This window comes from Watersipora subatra, chromosome 4 (assembly GCF_963576615.1).
Source record: "Watersipora subatra chromosome 4, tzWatSuba1.1, whole genome shotgun sequence".
NCBI classification, from domain to species: Eukaryota; Metazoa; Bryozoa; class Gymnolaemata; order Cheilostomatida; family Watersiporidae; genus Watersipora; species Watersipora subatra.
Window position 1 is genome coordinate 58,661,404 of NC_088711.1, and position 13,551 is coordinate 58,674,954.

At 36.9% G+C, this 13,551-nt stretch overlaps 1 protein-coding gene across 1 annotated transcript; it reads left to right on the forward strand.

Moving 5' to 3' along the window:
- Window positions 1-1,870: 1,870 nt before the first annotated feature.
- Window positions 1,871-13,476, forward strand: LOC137395162 (PDZ and LIM domain protein 3-like). Its single transcript, XM_068081987.1, has 4 exons — window positions 1,871-2,040; window positions 4,587-4,738; window positions 9,866-10,041; window positions 13,086-13,476. The coding sequence occupies exons 1-4, from the start codon at window positions 1,918-1,920 to the stop codon at window positions 13,184-13,186; spliced, it is 552 nt and encodes a 183-aa protein (XP_067938088.1). The 5' UTR covers window positions 1,871-1,917; the 3' UTR covers window positions 13,187-13,476.
- The last annotated feature ends 75 nt before the right edge of the window (window positions 13,477-13,551 follow it).

Sequence of the window (13,551 nt, forward strand, 5' to 3'; positions counted from 1 at the left end):
AGATGTAAAGCATTATAAGAAGTATTTTATTATAATATCGTATCTCAAGGCTGATATGATATTTGCCTGTGAACACATTCAGATGAGTTCTTTAGCAGAAGTTGCACAAAATACAAATAGCCATTTGTAAAGCTTCCATTGTATGAGATTTGTCTCCTCTTATCAGCGTAGCATGACTCACAATCCTCTGCTATCTGTCCTAGCTGTTATTGGTTAATTTCAATTAGATTATGAGTAGAATCATTCCTACAGGTTTATTAAATGCTCTATTTTTTCCAGGACTGCCCCCCATGCTGTCAGTTTATCAAACTAACTTCAGACTCGCATGTGATCAACACACTGTCGCAATGAGGACATGACTGCGCTTTCATTGCATTTGGTGATCCTAATGTATTTTAGAAGCTTAAAAGAGATTTTTGCGGGAAAAAATAATGCAAGTAGTGACTAAAAAAACCCAACTTAAACCAACTCTATATTTGGAGTCTGTAGTTCTGACTTGTTCGGAATTGGACTCTAGAATCTGTGGATTAGTTGTCTGAGCCAATCAGGATCTATGAGATGGTTCATTGAACCAATCACCTTTTGCATGTACCTTTGACATTGCTAATTAGTTTTTATACCTGTGATGCTCTTGTGTCGGCATGTCAGGAGTTGAATGAATTAGACATATAGGTGAGTTGAGTGAGGCTATCTTACATACTGATGAGGGATACGGACTAATCATGCGTACATACACTAATCATGTATTAACATTCTCCTCCGTAAAAGCCTTTCTTTCTACTGAACATTCCCCCATATTAGCCCTCCATGTAGCAGGCCTTGCTAACTTTAAATACGGTTAATATTTATATTATATATAAGTGTGTATATATATGATTATGAATTCCTTATGGTTAATAAATACCAGTTATTGCTCAATAGTTCTCCATTGTATTTCGTTTCCACGAAGGTGTATAATTGTATTAGGTGTATAATTGGTATACGCCTTTTACATATACATGTAGGTGTATAATTTATATTATTGGTTGTCTTTGTTTGGACACTGTGCAGCAATGTATTTCCAGTCATCTAGAGAAAAAAGTGAATTCACAAAACAATTGCCTCTTCTGTTATATCAAGCTGATGCCTCTAAATAACATGTGACATCTAGCTGCTTTGTTGACAGAGCGCTTTATTACTCCATCCATAACATTGAACCAAACTTCCCCTGCAAATAGACATCCTGCAATATAGACTCTACCTTAGAATCTCCTTTTGAGAAGTGTTGAACTTTTTAATCGAGGTTGGTCCAGTAACATTTCTAGATTGCTTTGAATACTTGAATAATTTGTAACTGTTTACATACAGCTGCATGTGTACAAGTCCTTTAGAGTAAGATTAATTTTCAAAAAATCAAGTTTTTAGAAACAAAATTTTTAAAAACTACGGTATGAGTAGAAACCTTGTGAACTCACAACCAGAAATGATTTTTATGGTGAATGGACAGTGACCTTTTTGTAATTGTTTGGCAAGATTTTCAGACATCAAAGCTATGCCAAGAGTGACAAAATCTGTTTTTTGCTTTTAGCCTAGACTCATAACTTAATTGAGGTTCTACATGGTCTCACTTATTATATTAATTTTAAAAAAGTAGAAATACTATATTCACCTCTTTTTTAAACAAGAAACTAGCTTTCGCATTATTTCTATGTATCGGTAACCAGCAGGTTTAAAACCAGCTTGATGGCACCAGTTTCACTCATGTCACAGTATCAGTGAGGCATTGTTGAGGCGATGTAGTACACTCATTCAGAAATCTGATACGCATGCTAAAGGTCATGACCTTAAGCAAGGCACGCGTTAGAGGAGCCCAGAGGTCGGGCACAGATTTGCCTGAACAGCCTCCTGACTCGTCGCTAGCTGGCAGCAATAAGCAAGATGGCAGCCGCTCAGCAGATACAGACCATCACAGTCTCATTGCGGAGGCACCAGAATAGTACTCAATGGGGATTTAAGATGCAAGGCGGGAGGGACCAAGGGCTTCCCTTGTTTATACAGAAGGTAAGAAACCTAGTCACCTCATAATATAACGACAGAGGTTCAAGCCTGAAACATTTCCAACTACCTTCCTTTTTGAAAAGATTTTTTGTTCAAATTAGTTATAAATTTAAACCATTTTGATGACTACATCTTTTCATTTAGTCTAATATTTTTTGATGAGCTTTTATGGCTGCTGTCAAAATAATAAACTCAATCACAGTTTAATTACCGACTAGCTAAACAATGGGCATCTTTCTTGGCCTAGTTCTCTGTAGGCGCAACAAAAGATGCATAACAAGGGAATGGAGTAAAAAGAAATATATCTAGCTAGTTACTTGTAGGAGTTGACAAGCACGCCGTAGGTATGCATGTGACTGTTTTATGTACATACCGATATCGGGTGTCGTAAGCTTTCCATATTTGGGTTGCTACTGTAAATAATGCTGTTGTTGTTAAGGTTTTACCTCAATACTAGTAGTCTATAATATCAGCATTTCCTTTTTATATCTTTATTTCATTTGCTTAAAATTTTACAAAAGTTTCTTTGCTTTACTATAAAATGTAATCACCGATTATTATATGACTCAACATTTGACAAGGTTGTGTACACACGTTTATATATGCCTTGTCAGCTGTAACGTCTTAGAGCTTCTTTTCAACTCCGTTCATGCAGTTACGAATAGTGTTTCACTTGTGCTTGTCATCTAGCTCGTAGCCTGAGAACCGTGTTGGCGTGTAACATGATGTAACCGTCATTACCTGTAGACTTAACATAAAGTATTTGAAACAGTAAATGAATTTTTGACTAATTACTGTTACTGAATGTGTTAAAATACTAGTTTAGGGGCTACTAACGTATTGATGTTGATTCTTGGTGAAACATCCGGAGTCCCGCCTAAAAACTAGCTCATTATGAAAAGGTCATGAGATGAAATGGCGATTATATGAGGAAGTCATCTCCCATGATTGCGACCAAGGCCTCTGATGTGAAGCTTGCAGGAGTAGCTTACGATATTGGCGTGGGAGCTGGTCTACGGAGGGACTGGATGTTTACATAAAACAAAGATCATTGTTTGCTTGAAGCTAGTTCATTAGTAAAGCTATCAAATCCTGTTCCTCAAGTCATATTTCATTAATCTAATTGTGGCTGGTTTAAAAATAATCATTTGCTGGAATGAATTCAAACATGAGCTTTTTTGATAGTAAACATGGCATAAGTAGAACCCAATGTTACTGCAGCATACTTCTTACTGGTACAGAAGTCATAACTCTCCTTGGTTTAATTTTGGTGTTTTCTTACTTTTCCATCTCTGACCAATATACTAACATTAACCATATTTGCTTTTATCGAAATAATTTGTATTAATTGGAAATTTTGTAAAAGCTGCATCCTACAATTGCATTGAACAAAATCAAACAAATTAGGAAAAGTAAAAAGAACGAAGTTTTTTGTGTAGCAATAGGTGGAGGAGGAAGATATCACAGTTTATTTACTTTCAGGGTGCAGTGCACTGTTACAGCTCTACTTACAATAACTAAATATATTGTATTGTTCTCCCTTGATCTTATACTGCGTATACTTAGCTGCCTCTCCTTCCTCTATTGCCATTCACCTTACTTCTATCGCCATGGAGAAGCAGTCAGCAAGTCATCCTTTTCAAAGTCATTAATTATGCTGCTAGGAGCAATTCCAATGCTGTTGCTGATGATGTCATCACTTTCCAACAAAGGAGCTTGAATTTACAACCCTGAGATACAGCTATGCTATTTCCTTTCAACATGAAGGAATATTGCTGAGATATCGAGGATGGTAGAAGATGATTATTAGAATAGTGTAGGGCATAGAGTATAGTGTATTAATAGAGTAGCGCGCACAGAGCAGCGCGTATAGAGCAGCGCGTATAGATTAGCGCGTACAGAGTAGCGCGTACAGAGTAGTGCGTACAGAGCAGCGCGGATAGAGCAGCGCGTATAGATCAGCGCGTACAGAGTAGCGCGCACAGAGCAGCGCGTACAGAGCAGCCCGTACAGAGTAGCGCGTACAGAGCAGCGCGTACAGAGCAGCGCGTACAGAGCAGCGCGTACAGAGCAGCGCGTACAGAGCAGCGCGTACAGAGCAGCGCGTACAGAGCAGCGCGTACAGAGCAGCGCGTACAGAGCAGCGCGTACAGAGCAGCGCGTACAGAGCAGCGCGTACAGAGCAGCGCGTACAGAGCAGCGCGTACAGAGCAGCGCGTACAGAGCAGCGCGTACAGAGCAGCGCGTACAGAGTAGCGCGTACAGAGCAGCGCGTATAGACCCTGTGCTGCAGTTCTGATGGTTCAGACAGCAATAATGATTGGATATATCTGTCTGACCTTTGTAGGGCTGCTGCCTAATCTTCCCTACTTGCTTCTTTTCATTTACTGACTTACCGTTCATTACTATTATTACTCTCTTATCATTTTAAATTAAAAGAAATAATAAGAGCGTGAATAGCTCATGTATGTAATGACTGCAACTCAATTCATAGTTTATCCATAGTTTGTTGTTTTCATGGAATAATTCTAGAATATTCTTGGTTTTAGGTTCATCCTAAAAGCCCCGCTGCCAAGCGTGGCCTTCGACCAGGAGACATGGTGTTAGCAATTTGTCGTACTCCCGCTGCCAACCTCTCACACGATCAAGCCAAGATGGAAATCCTCCGCGCTGGCAATGACCTTGACTTCACAGTGCAAAGGTATTAATACTCATGCACAATGCGTGGGTCCAATGGCTAATAGATTGCTAGTTGCGTTGCCCGCAGATGTGTGAGATGTATATTTGGGTACATGAAGCCGTTTAAAGGCAGCTTTATATTAGGTAGTCTATAGAGGTCACTTTTATTTGAGTAATTTAAAAAAAAAATACTTTTTTTTTTAAATCAATTCGCTTTGCTACAAAGTAATTGTGACTGAACAAAGTTATATTATGGTACTGCTAGTAAACGAGCAAATGCAATCTACAGAATAGAAACTGCATCTGTAATTGGTCATTTGCTCAAAAATATTTTTTAGACAACAAAAGTGAATTGCTGGCTATGATCAAAAGTCAATTGGTATACTTTGTGATTTACTGTTACCACAGAAGTTATAGTAACACACAGTTATAGATGGTAAAACCATTTATATAAACTATCAAATGTAAGCGAATGGACCTTAGTTGAAAGTCGGAGAAGAGGTCCAGGGTGAAAGGAGAAACTGCAAACACAGGGGTAGGTGTAGGGAGATGCAGTAGGTGTTGGTATAGACAGAGCCAGCTGTTCAGAAGATGGTGAAAGGAGGTTACAATATCGTTGAAACAAGGTATGATCAACGGTATTGACATGAAGACTGTTGATGTGGGACTTTCAATTTTTTCTTGTTTCTAAAGTTACAACTTAACTATATTTACTGTTTTAAACCCGTCTTGAATTCTGCTAAAACTTCCATTCGTCTAACACTTCTATTATTTGTTTTCCTGCGTCCATCATCCTTTGTTTTGCTCGCTTTGTCTTCCAGTGCTTTACTGGATCATTAGACTAACACGCTGCTGTAGCCGCTGCCCTCTTGCCCCAATTATGATATTGCACCAGTTATCTTGCAATAACTCGTTCTTAACATAATGGAATTCATAAGACAGAGACGAGTATATACAGCAGCTTAATTGCATGCTACGCAACATCGTGACTTGCATCATGCATTCATTCTTGCGTGATGTTAGCTCATAGTATGCGCATATATGCAATTACAGGTTAGCCTATGCTCTCGCAGAATCCATGCAACTCCAGAATCTGTGTAAGGCAGCTGTTGTTTTTCTGCACACTAAGGCTAACCAATTTGTTGAAATATTTTTTGTGGTCTTCATTACCTCTGGCATGCTCTTAATCTATGAAGGGTTTTATCGCTACAAAGATCTAAGCAGGAGGTATTGTATGGTTACTCGATACTCCGGGTGCGGCATTGGATAGCTTGGAAAGAGAAGTCACTTGATAAGAATCTCTACTGTTTAATTCTGTAACTGTTACACATGAAAACCTGTCAGAAGAAATAGCCTTGATTATCTGTGTGCTCTCGAACTCTCGAACGCTTATGAAGTACACATACAAGTACATGTGAGGTGTTCAGACTCCAATCGCGTATCCTTCACACTTTTAGAGAAGAAATAGGATAGTTTTTGCCTTGAATAGGGTACACAATAACTGTGGCCGATAGGTTCGGCTGACAGCCCTGGCCCGAGATCTCTATAAATAGTTCAATATTTGTAAGTCGTGGTGACTGAATGCTTTCCTTATAGCAAACGCTGCCTAAAGTTGGCTAAAGTGTTTGTTTTGTTGGATCATCGATAGAATGATTGTTGGGTGAGTCAGTTATTGTTGAGAGTGGCATGAGGAGGATAACTCCCAGTTTATGGATACACATGAGACTAACTAAATGCTCATTGCAAACCTCATTCCATGATAGAAGTTTTTTTAATATTTAGTCCATCATACCCCTCGAGTAGAAAATCGGAAAAGATTGCAATATTATTTTTGTTGGTCCAACCGCATTCCTCAAGCATTAAAATTTGTTCCGCTATCTATTTTTACACATACCCAAAATAAAAAGTCAGTTATCAGCATTTGCCATCAGTAATTTTTGAGTATTCTTAACAGAAACTGCATAATTTATGTTGATTCAATCTCTTAAGCCTGGTTCACGATGGACACTGCTCGAACTCTAGGACAGTTACATGGCTAATTCTGACCTCTACTAGTCAGGTCACCATACACACATATGTGTTTTCTCTCAACCATCGAATCTTTGAAGTAATCTAGATTCCATCTATAACAACAGGTTTGGACAAACACTCTCCTACGTGAAAGTCATTACTCATTTTTTATAATTAATAATTTTTTTGAAGCCATAACATACATTTACGTACCGTTGATGGTGGACACGGATCTGTAATCAAAATAGTTGAGTAATCAAACTACTAGTTACTATCCAACCTTATAGTCAACAAATGCACCAGTTATTATACTCAAACTGTTGTTATTGCTGTTGTTTACAACTGTTTATAAGCTCTGGAAAGTTTTAGTCATTCTAAAACCTGGATGGGATCATGTTTAATTTTTTTAAAAGCTTTTTTTCAGAATTACTAGAATCTCTTTTACTACTGCTCATAAACATAGAGAGATATGATTGGCCGACTTTGACAATTTACTGCTACTAGTATGCTCCCAAACCGACTGACGCTGACTCTATCAGCTATAGTATACAGCGGCTGACTCTAGTTGACTTATCTGATATGATGAATAGAATAAATTCTATGGATGAGCCAGTATGGCTTGAAAAGACACATGAATATAACTATAGTGTCATAATAGCAAGATTGCCTGCTGGCAAGAGCCTCCTCTATTCTTAAGGGTGATTCACTGCTATTTTCATTGGCACCTAAAACCTGAAGAAAATGATCCCAAAAAGTCTGTTTATATATATATATTATATAATCGGTTAGATGTTCGGACATAACAAAGGTTGTCAAGTCTTATCTACAGATTGGATAAAATGGAGACAACTGAATGAACTGCTGCAGCTAATGGAACAACTAAATGAATGAAGCAGCTATTTGCAACTACTCCTTCCCTTATAACTAGCTACTATGTTGCTTACTTAAAGTGTTGGTTGGTGCAACTTCTTAGCGTGGCTGATTTGTGATATGTGGCATTTGTGCCAATGACAATAAATAGCACCTGGAGCAGGTACTTGTTTTTGGCAAATCGAGATTCGCGTGGTTCCAAGCTTGCTATTATTTTGTGTAACTATGAGATAACATTTTGGTTTTTGCAAGTACACCCTCCTGCTTAACCATGGTTGTTTATCCACATCGCTTGTGATGTCATCCTGGAAATTCCTGTTTAGGGAAACATTTTAATTGACTTGCCATAGCTGATTGTATATCTTTTTATGTTTGATAGATTGCGGTGTCTATGGTTTAGCTTTTGTTGAAATGGCAACAGATGACTATAAGAATATAGTAAAAAACATTTGAAAAATAGTGTTAGTGAGGAGGCCCAATTGCGCAATAGTGCTGCAACTAGCCAAGGCGCTGGGCCGTAGGTTGTCAGATGTAAGCATTTATAAGTATAATGAAATAGTAAGATTTCTATTCATTCAATTTTTTCCCTAATTTATACAGGCAGCCATATATAAAAAGCTTGTATTGCAAAACACTTAATCCACTGCCAGAGTTGTTTTCTCTTACATTATTAATCGCATATGGAGATTGTTCGATATCTGACAGAACCAGTTCTTACTGTTCTACCATAAAATTTTTAACCTGAGGAAAATGCTGGTAGTGATACTACAAAAGCTTTATTTGAGAGCTAACATGCTCTATATTTCAACCCTTCCATTAGAATGACCTTATATCAAAGGTGACATTCAAATAAAAGGTGGCGTTTTATTTTTTAAACACTTTATCAGAGTATTGAGAAAATAAATTTAACGCATTCACCCATTTGACGCCCATATTTTGCACTCTCCTTCAGACGGTGCGACATTAACTCTTTTGGACACAAGAAATTTGCTAACTTACTTACAACTTGTCATAGATCTCTAAACAAATATGGACGAGGAAGATGATACTTGTTTCTACCTGTTGATATCTATTGCTTTCAATTAACTTACGATGATCTTATAGCCTGCATTGCAATTTGGTGGAGCTTTCAAGTCTTTTATTTCATTTTAAATTTGAAGGCGTATTTTCATTTTATACCTATACTTAACAAGGTTGCATAAAAGCTTATCGCACTCCTTAATATGTTTGCTACAGTTTGCAGCCAAAACTGGCTTTTTATGTGCAATAGAATAGGAGTTACGAGCGTGGTCGATCCATTGTAGGCCAGTTCAGATTACCGCAATCATGCTATCAAATAATATGCTATAAATCTGCAAGTTTAAAAGTTCTATAATAATAATCTATCAAATGTTACAAATATATATTCAAGAACAAGGGACATAACAAACCATAATTATATTACATGCAGCAACAAAAACTATCTTTTTAAAACAAGTATTAACATCTTGAAAACAAAACTATTAGCATCGTTTGCTCGGCCTGTTGCGTTCTGATTGTTGCTTCTGTTTGGAACCATTCATATTCTTCTTGCTGTTCAATACCTTCCACAATGTCTTCTGACCTGCTGACCTCAATCCATCTGCATAGCTGAGGTAGTCGATATTAGCGTCCAAACAATTTTTCAGATAAGCAAAACATTTATGTGATGTCATTTTAAACAGAAACTTCTAGCGCAAATAAAGAGAAACCACATGTAATCAAAATAGCCTCAAAATATTAGCCTCAAAATACGGAGTAACACATCTTCCATTGTAAAATACGTAGTAGCATATTTTCCATCATAAATGCAAAAACTTTATTGCGCATACATCGAAGTATCAAGACTGCATTAAAAAAACCTACTATCAGCCTGATACTAATTGTTTCCATGATAGTTTTTAACAATGAAAGCAATGAAAGTTTTTAACAAAAATCCCTAAAAACCTGAAGTTGGAAAACAGCCTTTGATACAAACAAAAACAACGAACGAATTAATTTTTATTGATGTAATTGGCGATTGAGAATGTCAAATAGCATCAGTCAACTAAAGGGCGGCGCTCAAATAGAGGTGGCATTCAAATAAAGGTGCTGTTCAAATACAGGTTTTACGGTAGCTATGAAACTCTCGAACAATAGATATAGTTTTGCATGTCTATGGCTATTGAGTGACTATTCTTAGCGCAGATAATAATTAGCATTATATACTCACACGTAGGTAAACTAACTTCGTTAATTCTCTGCTTGCTAGAGGGGCTATTGACATTAACCACCCAGCCTTTGGAATAACAGCGCCCGCCCCTGAGCAGAGGTCAGAGGTCGAAGAAAACAGCCAATACTCTCAGCCTGGTCACCACCCCTTCCGACAAGTTTATTCTCGAACATACGCTATTTTGGAAAATCAATTGGAGGAGTCGGAACGCGGAGGTTGGTGTTATAGAGACTACCTTCTAACCAGTATGCTTCTATTAGCAGAAAATCTTTCTTAAAATATTTATATACCTTCGACAAATTTTCCTGAGCTCATCTTCAAATAAAACCAATGAAATCAATATGCATTTCAATTTTCAATAATATTCAGATAAAAAATATCTTAGAAATATTAATATTAACTATTAAAATTTAAAAACTAAAACTATATAATTACTGACAAGCATCAGTATTTGATACTTACCAGCAACAAATATCAAAACTACTACTTTTCTGACTTGCAATGTTTGAAGGATACTCGTTCTTGAGAATGTAAAGGATTCCAAAGAAATTGATGTTAATCTTCAGGACTTTGCAAAGCAGTCTAGAGCTGTAGCATGTTTTCCATAATCCCATTCATTAGAGGTAGAAATTTTACACCACAAGGGTGAAAAACTGTAGTTGCTGAGGCTATTATTTCAGCTATCTACATTTTCATCTTTTCAGTTTCACCTACGATCAAGGTTTCTCATCTTGTAACAAGTATTGATAAGTCACAACTATGCCGAGCTGGGTTATGATTCTGAGCAAAAGTGATCAATTGCTAAGGGTGTTTTCAGGTTACCCTATACATTGGAAGTTTGCACATGCGTGATGTGTGGATTCCAGTCACCTACCTCTCACAATTGCAGAGAAGTGACAGTATCTTTGGTCGTGGTTGCCGTATATAATAGTTATAGAAGCTTTGTTGGCTGTGGATAAACTGTAAATTTCTCAAATCCTCATTAAAAACCATATCCTGAGATCTTTATAAATAGTTGAAACATATAAATTAAGACAGCAGATCATTGTCCGTATAAACATTGTACGAGTGCAGCGATTGTTAAAATGTTTTTGTTAGATAGTCAATGTGTGGATCACATATGGAAGAAATCAGCAAGTAGAGGATAACTCCAAGCTTATGGACATGCATATTCATCGACAATTGTCCATCAAGTAGCCTCGTTCAGCGATAAATGTTTTTTCAAGCACACCTGAAAAAATATTTATCAAGGTGGGATAAATATCACACCGTAATAAATATTGGGATACAATATTTATTAAGGTAGTACATATGGATATCATCTTGGTATTAATGTATACCACCGGGTCCGTGTTGATACCAAGGTGATATCAAAGGTACACATATTCCTTACATGTACACCTGTTAAGGTGTACATGTAAGGAATATGTGTGAAGGAGTGCGAGGAATAAAGTGTGAAGGACTCAATCCTAAATGTGACTTGGTATGACAAAAAATTATTCAGCATGGCCTGACTTGCAGTTCCAACAAGAGCTTGATATTCTAAAATGAAATCTGACAGACTTCTGGCAGTTTTCTCAAGGTTTTGTTGATTATTTGCTTAGCGCCACACTGGATGTTTCTAAAAAATTAATGCAACGAGACGAACCACTGCCGACCATTAAAAATACATCTACTCGTAAACAATTAGAAACTATCACGTTTTACCAATGGTAATGAATTTCACTCGACTTAAAACTGCTTGTTTCCACCAAAAACAAATGATTTTACTAATTAATAACATTCCTTCAATAACACGGTTTATCCATAGAGCGCTCACCCCTTAATCCTTATTCTATAGAACATTAAATTTAGGAATACAGGCATATAGATCTATTCCATCTATAGCTAAGGTATTTGATGACAAATGCAACAGGTACTTGATGTCACCAGCAGCAGGTGTCAAAGCCACTTGTACTGTATTTTGCAAATTTAGTTATAACTAAGCCACACTGGTAAATCACTACTAATTTCAAATAATTATTATAACTTGTTACAAGAAGAATTCCTAACTGGTGTTGCTGCAGTTGTTAAAGGTTGACTTGCAATAAAATTCACATTACAATTATTTGGTATCAAAAGATTCACCATGTCTTACTCTGTTGCGTTGTAGGTGCCAAATATGTGGAAATGTGATTACAAGCTCCTAAAAGCTCAAAAACAAAAAGCCGCCGTAGATTGGAATCTCTTTATTTCGATGACGTAGCCATGAAATTTGGTTCTTGTCACGTATGTTCTCACGCGAATTGGAAGGCCAATAAAAAGCTCAATATAAAACTTATCGTAGCATTAGTTTATGACAAACACTTCGGGTTTTACCGAAGACCCCGTATCAAATATAGATGCTCGCTACTTTACAGTTTTGTTTCGGCATTATTCAATCGTCAAGTCGTTCTCTGATCATGTGACCCAATACTTCGCAAATAATTTTTGCAGCACTTTTCGATTATCACAGGTGACCAACAGGCTTGTCATGATTATCAGACAACGATATGTACTCCTTCGAGGTAAGGCTAAAAAATAAATGAATTTTTACGGCAAGTTATAAGATATCACTGCTAAAAGTGACAGCATTTACAAAGCCGATAAAACAGACGCGTAAGAACAATAAACATGGTTTTATTAAATGCGTGAAGTATATTTGTGAAAATACTTCGACGAATAAGGTTGCATGAAAGTGTAAACAGAAATCATCTCCCACAACTACGTCACATTTGAGCCGTTTTGGAAAGAGAATCCAAACTACGGCGGTCTCGTGTGGCTGCGATTAACTGTTCGTTTTTGAGCTTTTAAGAGCTTGTAATCACATTACCACATATTTGGCACCTACAACACAACAGAGTAAGACATGGTGAATCTTTTGATACCAAATAACTGTAATGTGAATTTTATTGCAAGTCAACCTTTAAGCAAAATTCCACTCCGTATGAATGCGAGCAGAGTACCAGGTTTAATGTTATTCTATTTAAGATCATTACCAATCTTATCACCCTTTACCCATTACGAGTTTCACATGAAAGTTAAGTTTCTCTTTACTTCAATATATATATATATATATATATATATATATATATCTTAGAGCAGTTTTTGAAAAACTATCATTTCCCATCCGTAGAATTGCTGTCATTCAAAATGGCTTAAAGACAGCCTAGTAGTTTGAGTTGGCAATTTGCTTCGTTAATGCACTATCTGGCATCACAACTATTCTGACCTATTGCAGGAGAGCAGCCGGCAGCGATAACTGATGTGAACTATGAAGATAGGCCTGACTACATAAGAACAGAAGACCACACAATTCAAAAGGCTTATGGTCAGCGTTAATCTAAGGTTCACCTCATCTCTTCGACAGCGTTTGTCATTGGCAGGTCATTCCGCCAACGATGTGCGGATTATAATATATTAACAGAGAACAGAATTGATGATGAAATTAGCCATCAAATAAAAGATAGCGCTACTTTTGAACTTATCTATAGAGTTGACTCCATTTTACCAATTTGTTTAGCTGCCAACAGACAGCAAACCTGCTCTAAAACTGGAATGTAGAATTAAATAGGCTGAATGTATGATAATTATATTTATTGTCAGAAAATATATTTGACTGCTGGTATGGACACCAATTTATTAATCAACTGCATTATATATCTACTGAAATAATGCTTTGAATCTATCAATTTCGCTAGCGAGAA